At 50.7% G+C, this 19,433-nt stretch overlaps 1 protein-coding gene across 1 annotated transcript in view; it reads left to right on the top strand.

Moving 5' to 3' along the window:
• Positions 1-19,433, top strand: part of LOC135552760 (unconventional myosin-Va-like) — a 96,809-nt gene that overhangs the window by 64,544 nt on the left and 12,832 nt on the right. Inside the window, exons 20-30 of the mRNA XM_064984588.1 lie at positions 223-434; positions 1,704-1,860; positions 9,016-9,255; positions 9,395-9,643; positions 11,773-11,866; positions 13,545-13,693; positions 14,107-14,220; positions 14,489-14,623; positions 14,725-14,781; positions 15,061-15,288; positions 16,206-16,306. Of these exons, the coding sequence (XP_064840660.1) occupies positions 223-434; positions 1,704-1,860; positions 9,016-9,255; positions 9,395-9,643; positions 11,773-11,866; positions 13,545-13,693; positions 14,107-14,220; positions 14,489-14,623; positions 14,725-14,781; positions 15,061-15,288; positions 16,206-16,306 (1,736 nt within the window). The remainder of the gene's footprint in view (positions 1-222; positions 435-1,703; positions 1,861-9,015; positions 9,256-9,394; positions 9,644-11,772; positions 11,867-13,544; positions 13,694-14,106; positions 14,221-14,488; positions 14,624-14,724; positions 14,782-15,060; positions 15,289-16,205; positions 16,307-19,433) is intronic.

Genomic DNA, 19,433 nt, shown 5'->3' with positions numbered 1-19,433 from the left:
AACTCCAGTCCTCGGGGGCCGGAGGGGTGAGACACATTCTCCCCATCCCTAGCACACCCAGCTGATTAAACTACTTGCATGATGAGACAGGTTTGGTAGCTGGGGAAAAAGTGTGACACCAATCATAAATCCCTGATTTATGTGGTCAAAATGAGCAATTCTGGATCTCACCTTGCTCAAACTGATCCCCTACAACATGATGTTTCTCTCTGTCTCTCCCAGGACCAGGACAAGTACCAGTTTGGTAAGACTAAGATCTTCTTCAGGGCTGGTCAAGTTGCCTACCTGGAGAAGCTGAGGGCTGATAAGCTGAGGAAGGCGTGTGTCCGTATCCAGAAGACCATCCGCTGCTGGCTGGTACGCAAGAAGTACCTCCGAAAGAAGCATGCTGCCATCACCATCCAGAGATACACCCGCGGACACCAGGCCCGCTGGTCAGTGGAGCACACACCTGTCACTCAGCACCCTCTGGACAATCACCATGCAGATAAAAGTAGTTTAGACTGTATGACTTCCTGAAAAGGAGCCAATCAGAATTGTCTGATGTATTGTAGGAAGTGGGAACATTTTTATAAATATCTATTTGTGATTTGATTTATGTGTTAATCGGATCAGTTGAAGGTTATTGATGGGTAAATTATAGTAATTCAACAGCATTTTTCACCAATTACCATGACTACACTCTCTGTCTCTCCCCTACCTCTCTGTCTCCTCTGTCCCACTTCTCACTCTCTCTCCTGCCTCCTCTCTTTCTCCCCCTGCCTCTCTCCCTCCACTCTCTATCTCTCCTGCCTCCTCTGTCCCCCTCTCTCACTCTCTCCTGCCTCCCCTCTCTCTCCCCTGCCTCTCTCCCTCCCCTCTCTATCTCTCCTGCCTCCTCTGTCCCCCTCTCTATCTCTCTCCTGCCTCCCCTCTCTCTCTCCCCTGCCTCTCTCCCTCCCCTCTCTATCTCTCCTGCCTCCTCTGTCCCCCTCTCTCACTCTCTCCTGCCTCCCCTCTCTCTCCCCTGCCTCTCTATCTCTCCTGCCTCCTCTGTCCCCCTCTCTCACTCTCTCCTGCCTCCCCTCTCTCTCCCCTGCCTCTCTCCCTCCCCTCTCTCTCTCTTGCCTCCTCTGTCCCCCTCTCTCTCTCTCTCTCTCTCTCTCTCTCCTGCTTCCCCTCTCTATCTCCCCTGCTTCTCCCTCCCCTCTCTCTCCCTCCCCTCTATCTCTCCTACCTCCTCTGTCCCTCACTCTCTCCCCTACCTCCCCTCTCTCTCTCCCCTGCCTCTCTCCCTCCCCTCTCTCTCTCTTGCCTCCTCTGTTCCCCCCCTCTCTCTCTCTCTCTCTCTCTCTCTCTCTCTCCTGCTTCCCCTCTCTATCTCCCCTGCTTCTCCCTCCCCTCTATCTCTCCTACCTCCTCTGTCCCTCACTCTCTCCCCCTACCTCCCCTCTCTCTCCCCCCTGCCTCTCTCCCTCCCCTCTATCTCTCCTACCTCCTCTGTCCCTCACTCTCTCCCCTACCTCCCCTCTCTCTCCCCCCTGCCGCTCTCCCTCCCCTCTCTATCTCTCCTGCCTCCTCTGTCCCCTTCTCTCTCGCTCCCCTGCCTCTGCTCTCTCTCCCCCCTGCCTCTCTCCCTCCCCTCTCTCTCCCCCCTGCCTCTCTCTCTCCACCGCCTCTCTCCACTGCTTCTCTCCCTCCCCCTGCCTCTCTCCCTCCCCCAGTCTGGTTAAGTACATGCGTCAGACCCTGGCAGCCATCACTATCCAGAAGTTCCAGAGGATGTGTGTCCAGAGGAAAGTGTACCTACAGAAGCAGGCTGCTGCCCTGGTCATGCAGACTATCCTCAGAGCGTACATGGCCCGACAGAAATACCAAGGGGTGAGAGATGCATACAGTATATACACACACAGTACATGTTTCTTGTTTTACTCTCTTTGTGGGGGGACATTTGTGGAGATTAGGATAGAAGAACCAACACACACACCTAGCACTGCCAGCTAATAGCACAGCTGTCCTGCATGTCTGTCAGCAGTGTGGTTTATAAATAACCCCAGTTCAACGTAGGATGGACTTGGGTCACCCTCATACCTGGACCACTCCCAGGGAATTAGGGAGAACTGGGCTGGTGTCTCTGGTGACTGGGAGTTAGGGAGAGAACTAGGCTGGTGTCTGGTTACTGGGTCTTAGGGAGAGAACTAGGCTGGTGTCTGGTTACTGGGTCTTAGGGAGAGAACTAGGCTGGTGTCTCTGGTTACTGGGAGTTAGGGAGAGAACTAGGCTGGTGTCTGGTTACTGGGTCTTAGGGAGAGAACTAGGCTGGTGTCTTTACTGGGTCTTAGGGAGAGAACTAGGCTGGTGTCTCTGGTTACTGGGAGTTTAGGGAGAGAACTAGGCTGGTGTCTCTGGTTACTGGGAGTTAGGGAGAGAACTAGGCTGGTGTCTGGTTACTGGGTCTTAGGGAGAGAACTAGGCTGGTGTCTGGTTACTGGGTCTTAGGGAGAGAACTAGGCTGGTGTCTCTGGTTACTGGGAGTTAGGGAGAGAACTAGGCTGGTGTCTCTGGTTACTGGGAGTTAGGGAGAGAACTAGGCTGGTGTCTGGTTACTGGGTCTTAGGGAGAGAACTAGGCTGGTGTCTGGTTACTGGGTCTTAGGGAGAGAACTAGGCTGGTGTCTCTGGTTACTGGGAGTTAGGGAGAGAACTAGGCTGGTGTCTGGTTACTGGGTCTTAGGGAGAGAACTAGGCTGGTGTCTGGTTACTGGGTCTTAGGGAGAGAACTAGGCTGGTGTCTCTGGTTACTGGGAGTTAGGGAGAGAACTAGGCTGGTGTCTCTGGTTACTGGGAGTTAGGGAGAGAACTAGGCTGGTGTCTCTGGTTACTGGGAGTTAGGGAGAGAACTAGGCTGGTGTCTCTAGTTACTGGGAGTTAGGGAGAGAACTAGGCTGGTGTCTCTGGTTACTGGGAGTTAGGGAGAGAACTAGGCTGGTGTCTCTAGTTACTGGGAGTTAGGGATAGAACTAGGCTGGTGTCTCTAGTTACTGGGAGTTAGGGATAGAACTAGGCTGGCGTCTGGTTACTGGGTCTTAGGGAGAGAACTAGGCTGGTGTCTGGTTACTGGGTCTTAGGGAGAGAACTAGGCTGGTGTCTGGTTACTGGGAGTTAGGGAGAGAACTAGGCTGGTGTCTCTGGTTACTGGGAGTTAGGGAGAGAACTAGGCTGGTGTCTCTGGTTACTGGGAGTTAGGGAGAGAACTAGGCTGGTGTCTCTGGTTACTGGGAGTTAGGGAGAGAACTAGGCTGGTGTCTCTGGTTACTGGGAGTTAGGGAGAGAACTAGGCTGGTGTGTCTCTAGTTACTGGGAGTTAGGGAGAGAACTAGGCTGGTGTCTCTAGTTACTGGGAGTTAGGGAGAGAACTAGGCTGGTGTCTCTGGTTACTGGGAGTTAGGGAGAGAACTAGGCTGGTGTCTCTAGTTACTAGGGATAGAACTAGGCTGGTGTCTGGTTACTGGGTCTTAGGGAGAGAACTAGGCTGGTGTCTGGTTACTGGGTCTTAGGGAGAGAACTAGGCTGGTGTCTGGTTACTGGGTCTTAGGGAGAGAACTAGGCTGGTGTCTCTGGTTACTGGGAGTTAGGGAGAGAACTAGGCTGGTGTCTCTGGTTACTGGGAGTTAGGGAGAGAACTAGGCTGGTGTCTGGTTACTGGGTCTTAGGGAGAGAACTAGGCTGGTGTCTGGTTACTGGGTCTTAGGGAGAGAACTAGGCTGGTGTCTCTGGTTACTGGGAGTTAGGGAGAGAACTAGGCTGGTGTCTCTGGTTACTGGGAGTTAGGGAGAGAACTAGGCTGGTGTCTGGTTACTGGGTCTTAGGGAGAGAACTAGGCTGGTGTCTGGTTACTGGGTCTTAGGGAGAGAACTAGGCTGGTGTCTCTGGTTACTGGGAGTTAGGGAGAGAACTAGGCTGGTGTCTCTGGTTACTGGGAGTTAGGGAGAGAACTAGGCTGGTTAGGGAGAGAACTAGGCTGGTGTCTGGTTACTGGGTCTTAGGGAGAGAACTAGGCTGGTGTCTGGTTACTGGGTCTTAGGGAGAGAACTAGGCTGGTGTCTCTGGTTACTGGGAGTTAGGGAGAGAACTAGGCTGGTGTCTCTGGTTACTGGGAGTTAGGGAGAGAACTAGGCTGGTGTCTGGTTACTGGGTCTTAGGGAGAGAACTAGGCTGGTGTCTGGTTACTGGGTCTTAGGGAGAGAACTAGGCTGGTGTCTCTGGTTACTGGGAGTTAGGGAGAGAACTAGGCTGGTGTCTCTGGTTACTGGGAGTTAGGGAGAGAACTAGGCTGGTGTCTCTGGTTACTGGGAGTTAGGGAGAGAACTAGGCTGGTGTCTCTAGTTACTGGGAGTTAGGGAGAGAACTAGGCTGGTGTCTCTAGTTACTGGGAGTTAGGGAGAGAACTAGGCTGGTGTCTCTGGTTACTGGGAGTTAGGGAGAGAACTAGGCTGGTGTCTCTAGTTACTGGGAGTTAGGGATAGAACTAGGCTGGCGTCTGGTTACTGGGTCTTAGGGAGAGAACTAGGCTGGTGTCTGGTTACTGGGTCTTAGGGAGAGAACTAGGCTGGTGTCTGGTTACTGGGTCTTAGGGAGAGAACTAGGCTGGTGTCTCTGGTTACTGGGAGTTAGGGAGAGAACTAGGCTGGTGTCTCTGGTTACTGGGAGTTAGGGAGAGAACTAGGCTGGTGTCTCTGGTTACTGGGAGTTAGGGAGAGAACTAGGCTGGTGTCTCTAGTTACTGGGAGTTAGGGAGAGAACTAGGCTGGTGTCTCTAGTTACTGGGAGTTAGGGAGAGAACTAGGCTGGTGTCTCTGGTTACTGGGAGTTAGGGAGAGAACTAGGCTGGTGTCTGGTTACTGGGTCTTAGGGAGAGAACTAGGCTGGTGTCTGGTTACTGGGTCTTAGGGAGAGAACTAGGCTGGTGTCTCTGGTTACTGGGAGTTAGGGAGAGAACTAGGCTGGTGTCTCTGGTTACTGGGAGTTAGGGAGAGAACTAGGCTGGTGTCTGGTTACTGGGTCTTAGGGAGAGAACTAGGCTGGTGTCTGGTTACTGGGTCTTAGGGAGAGAACTAGGCTGGTGTCTCTGGTTACTGGGAGTTAGGGAGAGAACTAGGCTGGTGTCTCTGGTTACTGGGAGTTAGGGAGAGAACTAGGCTGGTGTCTCTAGTTACTGGGAGTTAGGGAGAGAACTAGGCTGGTGTCTCTGGTTACTGGGAGTTAGGGAGAGAACTAGGCTGGTGTCTCTGGTTACTGGGAGTTAGGGAGAGAACTAGGCTGGTGTCTCTGGTTACTGGGAGTTAGGGAGAGAACTAGGCTGGTGTCTCTGGTTACTGGGTCTTAGGGAGAGAACTAGGCTGGTGTCTCTGGTTACTGGGAGTTAGGGAGAGAACTAGGCTGGTGTCTGGTTACTGGGTCTTAGGGAGAGAACTAGGCTGGTGTCTGGTTACTGGGTGTTAGGGAGAGAACTAGGCTGGTGTCTCTGGTTACTGGGAGTTAGGGAGAGAACTAGGCTGGTGTCTCTGGTTACTGGGAGTTAGGGAGAGAACTAGGCTGGTGTCTCTGGTTACTGGGAGTTAGGGAGAGAACTAGGCTGGTGTCTCTGGTTACTGGGAGTTAGGGAGAGAACTAGGCTGGTGTTTCTGGTTACTGGGAGTTAGATATAGAACTAGGCTGGTGTCTCTGGTTACTGGGAGTTAGGGAGAGAACTAGGCTGGTGTCTCTGTTTACTGGGAGTTAGGGAGAGAACTAGGCTGCTGTCTCTGGTTACTGGGAGTTAGGGAGAGAACTAGGCTGGTGTCTCTGGTTACTGGGAGTTAGGGAGAGAACTAGGCTGGTGTTTCTGGTTACTGGGAGTTAGGTATAGAACTAGGCTGGTGTCTCTGGTTACTGGGAGTTAGGGAGAGAACTAGGCTGGTGTCTCTGTTTACTGGGAGTTAGGGAGAGAACTAGGCTGCTGTCTCTAGTTACTGGGAGTTAGGGAGAGAACTAGGCTGGTGTCTCTGGTTACTGGGAGTTAGGGAGAGAACTAGGCTGGTGTCTCTCTGGTTACTGGGAGTTAGGGAGAGAACTAGGCTGGTGTCTCTGGTTACTGGGAGTTAGGGAGAGAACTAGGCTGGTGTCTCTCTGGTTACTGGGAGTTAGGGAGAGAACTAGGCTGGTGTCTCTGGTGACTGGGAGTTAGGGAGAGAACTAGGCTGGTGTCTCTGGTTACTGGGAGTTAGGGAGAGAACTAGGCTGGTGTCTTGAGTTACTGGGAGTTAGGGAGAGAACTAGGCTGGTGTCTGGTTACTGGGAGTTAGGGAGAGAACTAGGCTGGTGTCTCTAGTTACTGGGAGTTAGGGAGAGAACTAGGCTGGTGTCTCTAGTTACTGGGAGTTAGGGAGAGAACTAGGCTGGTGTCTCTAGTTACTGGGAGTTAGGGAGAGAACTAGGCTGGTGTCTCTAGTTACTGGGAGTTAGGGAGAGAACTAGGCTGGTGTCTAGTTACTGGGAGTTAGGGAGAGAACTGGGCTGGTGTCTCTAGTTACTGGGAGTTAGGGAGAGAACTAGGCTGGTGTCTCTCTGGTTACTGGGAGTTAGGGAGAGAACTAGGCTGGTGTCTCTGGTTACTGGGAGTTAGGGAGAGAACTAGGCTGGTGTCTCTAGTTACTGGGAGTTAGGGAGAGAACTAGGCTGGTGTCTCTAGTTACTGGGAGTTAGGGAGAGAACTAGGCTGGTGTCTCTAGTTACTGGGAGTTAGGGATAGAACTAGGCTGGTGTCTCTAGTTACTGGGAGTTAGGGAGAGAACTAGGCTGGTGTCTCTCTGGTTACTGGGAGTTAGGGAGAGAACTAGGCTGGTGTCTCTAGTTACTGGGAGTTAGGGAGAGAACTAGGCTGGTGTCTCTGGTTACTGGGAGTTAGGGAGAGAACTAGGCTGGTGTCTCTAGTTACTGGGAGTTAGGGAGAGAACTAGGCTGGTGTCTCTAGTTACTGGGAGTTAGGGAGAGAACTAGGCTGGTGTCTCTAGTTACTGGGAGTTAGGGAGAGAACTAGGCTGGTGTCTGGTTACTGGGTCTTAGGGAGAGAACTAGGCTGGTGTCTGGTTACTGGGTGTTAGGGAGAGAACTAGGCTGGTGTCTGGTTACTGGGTGTTAGGGAGAGAACTAGGCTGTTGTCTGGTTACTGGGTGTTAGGGAGAGAACTAGGGTGGTGTCTCTCTGGTTACTGGGTCTTAGGGAGAGAACTAGGCTGGTGTCTCTCTGGTTACTGGGAGTTAGGGAGAGAACTAGGCTGGTGTCTCTAGTTACTGGGAGTTAGGGAGAGAACTAGGCTGGTGTCTCTGGTTACTGGGAGTTAGGGAGAGAACTAGGCTGGTGTCTCTGGTTACTGGGAGTTAGGGAGAGAACTAGGCTCGTGTCTCTGGTTACTGGGTCTTAGGGAGAGAACTAGGCTGGTGTCTCTGGTTACTGGGTCTTAGGGAGAGAACTAGGCTGGTGTCTCTGGTTACTGGGAGTTAGGGAGAGAACTAGGCTGGTGTCTCTGGTTACTGGGAGTTAGGGAGAGAACTAGGCTGGTGTCTCTGGTTACTGGGTCTTAGGGAGAGAACTAGGCTCGTGTCTCTGGTTACTGGTAGTTAGGGAGAGAACTAGGCTGGTGTCTCTGGTTACTGGGAGTTAGGGAGAGAACTAGGCTGGTGTCTCTGGTTACTGGGAGTTAGGGAGAGAACTAGGCTGGTGTCTCTGGTTACTGGGAGTTAGGGAGAGAACTAGGCTGGTGTCTCTGGTTACTGGGTCTTAGGGAGAGAACTAGGCTGGTGTCTCTCTGGTTACTTGGAGTTAGGGAGAGAACTTGGCTGGTGTCTCTAGTTACTGGGAGTTAGGGAGAGAACTAGGCTGGTGTCTCTGGTTACTGGGAGTTAGGGAGAGAACTAGGCTGGTGTCTCTGGTTACTGGGAGTTAGGGAGAGAACTAGGCTCGTGTCTCTGGTTACTGGGTCTTAGGGAGAGAACTAGGCTGGTGTCTCTGGTTACTGGGTCTTAGGGAGAGAACTAGGCTGGTGTCTCTGGTTACTGGGAGTTAGGGAGAGAACTAGGCTGGTGTCTCTGGTTACTGGGAGTTAGGGAGAGAACTAGGCTGGTGTCTCTGGTTACTGGGTCTTAGGGAGAGAACTAGGCTCGTGTCTCTGGTTACTGGTAGTTAGGGAGAGAACTAGGCTGGTGTCTCTGGTTACTGGGAGTTAGGGAGAGAACTAGGCTGGTGTCTCTGGTTACTGGGAGTTAGGGAGAGAACTAGGCTGGTGTCTCTGGTTACTGGGAGTTAGGGAGAGAACTAGGCTGGTGTCTCTGGTTACTGGGAGTTAGGGAGAGAACTAGGCTGGTGTCTTTAGTTACTGGGAGTTAGGGAGAGAACTAGGCTGGTGTGTGGTTACTGGGAGTTAGGGAGAGAACTAGGCTGGTGTCTCTAGTTACTGGGTCTTAGGGAGAGAACTAGGCTCGTGTCTCTGGTTACTGGGTCTTAGGGAGAGAACTAGGCTGGTGTCTCTAGTTACTGGGAGTTAGGGAGAGAACTAGGCTGGTGTCTCTAGTTACTGGGAGTTAGGGAGAGAACTAGGCTGGTGTCTGGTTACTGGGAGTTAGGGAGAGAACTAGGCTGGTGTCTCTAGTTACTGGGAGTTAGGGAGAGAACTAGGCTGGTGTCTGGTTACTGGGTCTTAGGGAGAGAACTAGGCTGGTGTCTGGTTACTGGGTGTTAGGGAGAGAACTAGGCTGGTGTCTCTCTGGTTACTGTGTCTCTCTCTCTCTCTCTCTCTCTCTCTCTCTCTCTGTGTGTCTCTGTGTCTCTGACATCACTTGTATGTTATATTAGGTAGAAGAGTAAACACTAGAGAGATCTCCTGTTGTTGTGGATTAACAGCAAGATGAAGCCCAGGAGACCAATAAGAGCTCAGGAACACCAGAATTTTCACATTTCATTCACAGGAACTAACTCTTTCTTTCTCCCTCTCTCTCCACAGTTGCTGCGTAACCACAAAGCTGTGTTCATCCAGAAACACGTGCGTGGCTGGCTGGCCAGACAGCGGTACAAGCGCTCCCTGCGAGCCATCGTCTATCTGCAGTGCTGCATCAGGAGGATGAAGGCCAAGAAAGAGCTGAAGAAGCTGAAAATCGAGGCCCGCTCCGTTGAACATTTCAAAAAACTTAACGTTGGCATGGAGAATAAGATCATGCAGCTGCAGAGGAAGTTAGACGAACAGGTGGGGCTCTGTACAAACCAGGCGGACATTTTGGATCTTTGTGCTGCTGGATAACAAACTCTCTCCTCCAAGAGTGGCTGCTCGAATAGAACATGCATCTTCACACATTACATTAACATGATGTCTCTCTCTCTCCCAGGCTAAAGACAACCGTGTGACTAGCGAGCGGCTGAACTGTCTGGAGACGTCCCACGCGGTGGAGAGTGAGAAGCTGAAGGTAGAGGTGTCTAAGCTGAAGGGGATAGAAGAGGAAGCCAAGAACAACGCCAACCGTGTCACTTCCCTTCTGGAGCAGCTGGAGAGGCTGAGGAAGGAGCTGACCACCACCCAGAAAGAGAAGAAGACCATTGAGGACTGGGCTACCAAGTACAGGGATGAGATGGAAAAGGTGAGGGATGAGGAGGGTGGTGGGATAGAAAAGGGCTCACTCTAGTCATCTCTTCATCTTGTCTCCTCCAATCACTTCTCAGATATATTTCAGATAAATGGCTCCCTTTTACACATCGTTCCCATAGTGGCCCTATAGAAGTGTGACAAGTTTGTATAAGAATGTGTAATGTGTGTCGTGGTTCAATGGTTTAGGACCCAGGGGAATCTACTGCAGACTGGGCACATGGCGGGCTGGGAGGCCATTGCCTTGGTGCAGGTGAGACCGGTAGACTAGTGTAGTGTAGGTGAGACAGGTAGGCTCGTGTAGTGTGGGTGTGTAGGTGAGACAGGTAGGCTCGTGTAGGTGAGACAGGTAGGCTAGTGTAGTGTAGGGTAGTGTGGGTGTGTAGTTGAGACAAGTAGACAAGTGTAGTGTAGGTGAGACAGGTAGGTTAGTGTAGTGTAGGTGAGAAAGGTAGGCTCGTGTAGGTGAGACAGGTAGGCTAGTGTAGTGTAGGGTAGTGTGGGTGTGTAGGTGAGACAGGTAGACTAGTGTAGTGTAGGTGAGACAGGTAGGCTAGTGTAGTGTAGGTGAGACAGGTAGGCTAGTGTAGTGTAGGGTAGTGTGGGTGTGTAGGTGAGACAGGTAGGCTAGTGTAGTGTAGGTGAGACAGGTAGGCTAGTGTAGTATGGGTGTGTAGGTGAGACAGGTAGACTAGTGTAGTGTGGGTGTGTAGATGAACCAGGTAAACTAGTGTGGTGTAGGTGAGACAGGTAGGCTAGTGTAGTGTAGGTGAGACAGGTAGGCTATTGTAGTGGGTGTGTAGGTGAGACAGGCCTCAAACAATAGGAAAGGGAAAATTACTTTACCCCAGTCCTCAGCAGTCCAATCCCTGTACCTTTTGCAGAATATCAGTCTGTCCCTGATGTTTTTCCTGGAGAGAAGTGGCTTATTTGCTGCCCTTCTTGACACCAGGCCATCCTCTAAAAGTATTTGCCTCACTGTGCATGCAGATGCACTCACACCTGCCTGCTGCCATTCCTGAGCAAGCTCTGTACTGGTGGTGCCCCGATCCCGCAGCTGAATCAACTTTAGGAGACGGTCCTGTCGCTTGCTGGACTTTCTTGGGCGCCCTGAAGCCTTCTTCACAACAATTGAACCGCTGTCCTTGAAGTTCTTGATGATCTGATAAATGGTTGATTTAGGTGCAATCTTACTGGCAGCAATATCCTTGCCTGTGAAGCCCTTTTTGTGGAAAGCAATGATGACGGCACGTGTTTCCTTGCAAGTAACCATGGTTGACATAGGAAGAACAATGATTCCAAGCACCACCCTCCTTTTGAAGCTTCCAGTCTGTTATTCGAACTCAATCAGCATGACAGAGTGATCTCCAGCCTTGTCCTCGTCAACACACACCTGTGTTAACGAGAGAATCACTGACATGATGTCAGCTGGTCCTTTTGTGGCAGGACTGAAATCCAGTGGAAATGTTTTTTGGGGATTCAGTTCATTTGCATGGCAAAGAGGGACTTTGCAATTCATCTGATCACTATTCATAACATTCTGTAGAATATGCAAATTGCATCATACAAACTGAGGCAGCAGACTTTGTGAAAATTAATATTTGTGTCATTCTGAAAACTTTTGGCCACGACTGTGGTATGGGTGTGTAGGTGAGACAGGTAGGCTAATGTACCGTAGGTGAGACAGCTAGGCTAGTGTAGTGTGGTTGTGTAGGTGAAACAGGAAGGCTAGTGTACTGTGGGTGTTTAGGTGAGACAGGTGGTTGTGTAGTTAATAGCAGGTAGACCAATGCTAGCTGTGCAGTACAGTAGAGCAGTCCTCCAGAAGCCCAGTGAAATCAACTAAACCCCAATGTCCTTGCAGTCCAGACCTGAGTCAGATACAGAACATCTGTCAAATACTGAAGATGCACTTGATTTGTTTCACCCTGTACACTGGGACCAATGGAAATGTTCTGAAACGCCCCCGACTCTGCACACTGGTCCAGCAAATCAAGTGCACCTTTAAGTATTTGAAACTATTTGACCCAGATCTGCTAGTGTTCTCAAATCACACGATTGATGGATTACTGGACCAATAGGCTTTGGTAGACTTGATTGAAGTATTTTCTCCTGTGTGTGAAGATGGTAGCAGAGCTGAAGCAGCAGAATGGTCTGCTGAAGACAGAGAAAGACGACCTGAACCGAATGATCAAGGAACAGAGCCAGCAGATGACAGGTACCAACCATTCACTATATTTAGACCAATGACATTCCGTGTAAATACTTTAGACCAATTACACTCATTGTTGAAGTTCCATACAAAGAATTGATGATACGCTTCCCACACATGTTGAACTTGTCTTCTTTCTCCTCTCTCTCTCTACCTTTCCCTTCTTCTCTGTGCTCTCTCCTCCACCTCCCCCTTTCCCTTCTCTCTTTGCTCTCTCCTCCCCATCTCCTCCACCTCCCCCTTTCCCTTCTTCTCTCTTTGCTCTCTCCTCCCCATCTCCTCCACCTCCCCCTTTCCCTTCTTCTCTCTGTGCTCTCTCCTCCCCATCTCCTCCCCCTTTCCCTTCTTCTCTCTGCTCTCTCCTCCCCATCTCCTCCACCTCCCCCTTTCCCTTCTTCTCTCTGTGCTCTCTCCTCCCCATCTCCTCCCCCTTTCCCTTCTTCTCTCTGCTCTCTCCTCCCCATCTCCTCCCCCTTTCCCTTCTTCTCTCTGTGCTCTCTCCTCCCCACCTCCTCCCCCTTTCCCTTCTTCTCTCTGTGCTCTCTCCTCCCCATCTCCTCCCCCTTTCCCTTCTTCTCTCTGTGCTCTCTCCTCCCCATCTCCTCCACCTCCCCCTTTCCCTTCTTCTCTCTGTGCTCTCTCCTCCCCATCTCCTCCCCCTTTCCCTTCTTCTCTCTGTGCTCTCTCCTCCCCCTTTCCCTTCTTCTCTCTGCTCTCTCCTCCCCATCTCCTCCACCTCCCCCTTTCCCTTCTTCTCTCTGTGCTCTCTCCTCCCCCTTTCCCTTCTTCTCTCTGCTCTCTCCTCCCCATCTCCTCCACCTCCCCCTTTCCCTTCTTCTCTCTGTGCTCTCTCCTCCCCATTTCCTCCCCCTTTCCCTTCTTCTCTCTGCTCTCTCCTCCCCATCTCCTCCCCCTTTCCCTTCTTCTCTCTGTGCTCTCTCCTCCCCACCTCCCCCCCTTTCCCTTCTTCTCTCTGCTCTCTCCTCCCCATCTCCTCCCCCTTTCCCTTCATCTCTCTGTGCTCTCTCCTCCCCATCTCCTCCCCCTTTCCCTTCTTCTCTCTGCTCTCTCCTCCCCATCTCCTCCCCCTTTCCCTTCTTCTCTCTGTGCTCTCTCCTCCCCCTTTCCCTTCTTCTCTCTGCTCTCTCCTCCCCATCTCCTCCCCCTTTCCCTTCTTCTCTCTGTGCTCTCTCCTCCCCCCCTTTCCCTTCTTCTTCTCTGTGCTCTCTCCTCCCCATTTCCCCCTTCTTCTCTCTGTGCTCTCTCCTCCCCCTTTCCCTTCTTCTCTCTGCTCTCTCCTCCCCATCTCCTCCCCCTTTCCCCTTCTCCTTCTTCTCTCTGTGCTCTCTCCTCCCCCCCATTTCCCCCTTTCTCTCTGTGCTCTCTCCTCCCCATCTCCTCCACCTCCCCCTTTCCCTTCTCTCTGTGCTCTCTCCTCCCCATCTCCTCCCCCTTTCCCTTCTTCTCTCTGCTCTCTCCTCCCCATCTCCTCCCCCTTTCCCTTCTTCTCTCTCTGCTCTCTCCTCCCCATCTCCTCCCCCTTTCCCTTCTTCTCTCTGCTCTCTCCTCCCCATCTCCTCCCCCTTTCCCTTCTCTCTGCTCTCTCCTCCCCATCTCATCCCCCTTTCCCTTCTTCTCTCTGTGCTCTCTCCTCCCCACCTCCTCCACCTCCTCCCCCTTTCAGAGAAAATGACTCGTGCATTAGCGGAGGAGACTCAGCAGTTGGAGAGCGATCTGAACGAGGAGAGGTCTCGCTACCAGAACCTCCTAACAGAACACCTGAGACTGGAGGAACGCTACGACGACCTCAAGGAAGAAATCACTCTCTCTGTGGTAGGAGGCTAACGCATAGCATGTCAACAATTTCACCTTCACAAACACTGGACCAAACCAGAACACACACATTCACAAACACTGGACCGAACCAGACCACACACACTCACAAACACTGGACCGAACCAGACCACACACACTCACAAACACTGGACAGAACCAGACCACACACACTCACAGACACTGGACCGAACCAGACCACACACACTCACAAACACTGGACAGAACCAGACCACACACACTCACAAACACTGGACAGAACCAGACCACACACACTCACAAACACTGGACAGAACCAGACCACACATGCCACACTGCCCCACCATACTAAACGCACACACACCAAACAAACACACTGCACCACACCACACCACAAACACACACTAAAGTCCCCTTGCCCCTCCTTTCTCCAGAGCGTGCCCAAGCCCGGCCACAGGAGAACAGACTCCACCCACAGCAGCAACGGATCAGAGTGCACCTACAACTCAGAGTTCGCCGAATCAGAAGAAAGTTCCCGACATGGAGAAGTGAGTGGGACAGGACTTAGACAGAAACTTCCTCTCACCATTAGAAAATGTTACAAAAAAAAAACTTGTTAATGTTGCTTCAACCTGTTCTGTAGTTATTTTAACAGTTATTACAACTACAACCCTGCAGAATTGGTCGTCATTCAGTAAAACACTTTCTGTAATGTTTTAGTATTGACAGCTAATGTCTTTAATGCCCATGACGATGCCCCAAAGCTCCGCCTGTCAGTGTCATTTCTGTCTCTGACCTCACTTCCTGTTGTGACAGGATGTGACCCGGGGCATGGACACGTCTCTGACTCTGAAGCTGCAGAAGCGCGTAACCGAGCTGGAGCAGGAGAAATCCTCTCTCCGCAACGAGCTAGAAAACAAGGAGGAGCAGTTCCAGCGGGCTAGAGTCAGGGTACAGCCATAGTACTACACTATTACTACAATACTATGCTGTGTTACTGTAATACAACCACAGTCTTACTTACTTTACTGTCGGACCTCTCTGCCTGTCAGGATGATGAGGAGCATAAGAAATCACGTGGAGCAGAACTGGAGTACGAGTCTCTCAAGGTATTGTACAGATCCAATCTACTCATATCTGCGGTAGTGGGTAGGGGATAGGACTTAGGTGGGCAACAGCTCGTGGCTCAAGGGCCCCGGGGGGCCGCCAGTTGCCCATCACGGGGCTAGGGGTTTATTTGGGACTGGATTTTCTGGGTGAATGTGTTGTATACATAGATGGTTAGAGATCTCGAGATGGATATAACCCATTTTAGCATTGACATTGCCGTCTCTATGGGTGGGTTTTAACTCTGACTGCCGCCGGCGGCATCCATCTTTAATCCACAGCGCCAGGAGCTGGATTCCGAGAACAAGAAGTTGAAGCACGACCTGACCGCCATGAGGCAGAGCCTGCTGGGTAATGCAGGCGCTGGGGCAGGGGCACCAGGAAGTCCACCCTACAAAGTTCTCATGGACCAACTGAACTCCTCGTGCGAGGAGCTGGAGGTGCGGAAAGAGGAGGTGTTGATTCTACGATCTCAACTGGTCTCACAGAAGGAGGCCATGCAGCACAAGGTAGGAGACATGGAGGGACCCACACACACACGGACATGTGCAAACACACACACATGCCCACTGACCCATGCACAGACACACACACATGCACACTGACCCATGCACAGACACACACACATGCACACTGACCCATGCACAGACACACACACATGCACACTGACCCATGCACAGACACACACACATGCACACTGACCCATGCACAGACACACACACATGCACACTGACCCATGCACAGACACACACACATGCACACTGACCCATGCACACACACACACATGCCCACCGACACATGCACAGACACACACACATGCACACTGACCCATGCACAGACACACACACATGCCCACTGAGCCATGCACACACACACACATGCCCACCAACCCATGCACAGACACACACACATGCACACTGACCCATGCACAGAAACACACACATGCACACTGACCCATGCACAGACACGCACACGTGCACACTGACCCATGCATTGACATGCATATATGCACACAGTCTCGCAGATATAGATATATACACATATATACACACACGTGAAACCTTTTCATGTCTGTCCACTGCACTATCAATGCTTCTAACACTCCAGTCTCTTCTCTCCTTCTCTCCTCTCTTCTCTCTCCTGCCATGCCTTCCTAAAGGATGAGAAGGTACTAGAACTCTGCTGACTGCATGCTCTGGGAATAACTAGCTTAAACACATACACACGTGCCACTGATTTATTTGCATGTAACACCACCATATGTATGGTCTTTATATTCACAATACTGGATGGGTCAAGATTCACATGGAATAATAGTGTCTTCTCTCTGTTCTCTGCCTGATGCTCTGTTGTGTCTTCTCTACATGTGAATGTGGTTATTTTCCTCTTTCTCTCTCATCCCCCTCCATGTCATCCCTCTCTCCAGGAGACGATGACGGAGCCAGTGCACTATGCAGAGGATGTCCATAAGATGAAGGACTCTGGTACAATCACTCAGGCTTATCTAGGACTCAAAGAGACCAACAGGTACAACTCTCTTTCTCTCTCTCTCTTTTTTCCCTCCCCATCCCTTTCTCCTTTTCCTGTATCTCCCATCCCTCTATCTCCTTTTCTCTGTATCTCCTCAATCTCTCTCGCCCCTTCTCTTCTTTCTCCACTTCTCTTCGCTTTCCCTCTCGCTTTCTCTCTCTCCCCTTCTCTTCGCTTTCCCTCTCGCTTTCTCTTTTTCCCCTTCTCTTCGCTTTCCCTCTCCTTCTCCCTTTCTTTCCCTCCCCCCTTCTTCTTCTGTTGTCACCCCTTCCCTCTTTACCTCCCTCCCCCTATCTTCTTCTGTCTGTCACCCCCTTTCTCTTCTCCCCTATCTTTTCTGTCTGTCACTTTCCCTCCCCTATCTCCTTCTGTCACCCCCTTCTCTTTACCTTTCCCTTATCTTTCTGTCTGTCACCCCCTTCCCTCTTTTACCTTTCCCTCCCCCTATCTCCTTCTGTCTGTCACCCCCTTCCCTCTTTCTCCCCCCCTATCTTTCTGTCTGTCACTTTCCCTCCCCCCTATCTCCTTCTGTCTGTCACCCCCTTCCCTCCTTCCCCCCCCTATCTCCTTCTGTCTGTCACCCCCTTCCCTCCCCCTTCTCCTTCTGTCTGTCACCCCTTTCCCTCTTTACCTTTCCCTCCCCCTATCTTCTTCTGTCTGTCACCCCCTTCCCTCTTTACCTTTCCCTCCCCCTGTCTGTCACCCCCTTCCCTCTTTACCCTATCTCCTTCTGTCTGTCACCCCCTCCCTGTCTGTCACCCCCCCTTCCCCCTTTACCTTCTTCCACTCCCCCCTATCTTCTTCTCCTTCTGTCTGTCACCCCCTTCCCTCTTTACCTTTCCCCCTCTCCCTGTCTGTCACCCCCTTCCCTCTTTATCTCCTTCTGTCTGTCACCCCCTTCCCTCTTTACCTTTCCCTCCCCCCTATCTCCTTCTGTCTGTCACCCCCTTCCCCCTTTCCCTCCCCCCTATCTCCTTCTGTCTGTCACCCCCTTTACCCTCCCCCTTTCCTTTCCCTCCCCCCTATCTCCTTCTGTCTGTCACCCTCTTCCCTCCCCTTTACCTTCTACCTTCCCTCCCTTTCCCCCCCTATCTCCTTCTGTCTGTCACCCCCCCTTCCCTCCCCCTATTTACCTTTCCCTCCCCCCCCCCCCCTATCTCCTTCTGTCTGTCACCCCCCCTTCCTTTCCTCCCCCTTTACCTTCCTCCCTTTCCCCCCCCTATCTCCTTCTGTCTGTCACCCCTCTTCCCTCTTTACCCCTTCCCCAGAGTTCCACAGAGGACTCATTACAGTACAAGCTCCCCACCAGTATGTCTGATGTACTCCATGAGTACACTCAGTGTGTGTGAGATCTGTATGTGTTTGAGAACTGTGTGTGTGAACTCCTCTCTCTGTTGTGCGCAGATCTCCCAGGTTCTTGCGTAAACCACTAGAAGCCAATGAGCTCCTAAATCAGCTCAGGTAACCAATCGGATGTGTGCTTTGCATCGTGACGCGGAGCATGCGTGGCCACACTGACCAATGGGGATTGAGCAAGACTGAGCGGAGGCTTTTTATTGGATAGGATAATATAGTTGATGATGGCTGGCTGATATTGAATCTATATTAATGATATATTATGTAGGTGATAAAACTAGATTTGCTTCAGTAGCAATGGGTCTGCTTGTTTTGCACGCCGGGCGATGCCTAACCTGTACTGTACTTTAAGTGGTGAAGCTGCCTGCTAACTGGTATGATGATGACGCTAAGCTAGGTTAGCCTGCATAATATTAGTCATCGAACTAGCATGGTAATTAAGCTAAGCTAGGTTAGCCTGCATAGCATTGGTAATCTAACTAGCATGTTGAAGCTAAACGAGGTTAGCCTCTGTATGGGTTGAAGGTTAGTCATGAATGATACACAGACTCTTAATTACTAATCAGCTCCTATGAAATGTCTCCTGCATGGAACCAAACCTGCATCTTTACCAACCGTGTGTTTCCCTGTGTTGTGTTTTGTTAGTTCCATCATGTTGCTACCACCCTGTGTGTTACGTTGCGTTAAGAATCCTTGCCATTTCAGATTTTGATAATTTTGCTTGTTCTCTACCAGGGGTTGGAACCAAAATTATTTTCCAATTGTTTTGTTCTAACTAGAACCATAACAAAAAATTCCCGAGCAGCAAAAAAAAGTTCTGAACCGGTTCGAACCCCAAAAAAAGCAAAGATTAATATAATTCCTTTCTGTTCCTTTATAAACCTCTGAAATTGACTTTTTTTAAACATTTAGCTGGACATTAAGTTACTTCACCAATCAGTGAGGATATAGCAGCTTGCTATGGAGCGGGCAAGCTGTTTACATGCATTGGACAGACGAATGTAGGGCGTTGGATGAGACTGACATTTTCTGGGTGGGGAGAGAGCGAGAGAGGGTGGAGGAGGGTTGGCTTGAAATGGTGGGCATCTTGTTGTTATGACATGCATCATCTGAATTAGGCCCACAGAATTATAATTTCGGAAGAGCGGCTTTTATGAAGGAACTTTGAATGTCTTTGAACTTCAGAAAGTTGTCTTGACGCTGGACCAGCTAGCTGGTATGTGCAGAGCGGCACCAGAATTCAAATAAAAACACCTTTTACCTTTTTGTACTTAGTAAATCCAATGTGAAATGTGATAACTATAGTATCCTTAATTAGCATTGAAAAGGTTAATCCATTCTTCTCTGATTGTAAATCTCTCTCCCTAATTTCTGAATCATGATTGTAACGTTAGTAGGCTACCAGACTATGCTTCAGAGGGGAAGGGGCAGGTAGCCTACACACGCGCAGTGACAGAGTGTGAGGGGATTGCATATGCACTTTGTTACGCTTTTTGTGCGACTGAAAAACAATGCATGGAAAATAAAATAATGTTATTAACCGGTTCCATGCTTTTAAAATAATGGTTCTGTTCCGGAACAGTAGAGATCACTTTTGTTCTGATTCTGTTCCTTGAAAAATTAATATTTTCCAGTTGTCGGTTCTGTTCCCTGAACTGGTTCCAACCCCTGTTCTAAACTGACATAGATTCAGACTAAGCACAACAAGCTGACACACACATAGCATGAGACTGCACCACCCCACCTCCCCTAAGTCCACCACCACCCC

This window comes from Oncorhynchus masou, chromosome 2, assembly GCF_036934945.1.
Source record: "Oncorhynchus masou masou isolate Uvic2021 chromosome 2, UVic_Omas_1.1, whole genome shotgun sequence".
NCBI classification, from domain to species: domain Eukaryota; kingdom Metazoa; phylum Chordata; class Actinopteri; order Salmoniformes; family Salmonidae; genus Oncorhynchus; species Oncorhynchus masou.
The sequence above is the reverse complement of the archived record's forward strand: the minus strand, read 5'-3'. Positions and strand labels throughout refer to the sequence as shown.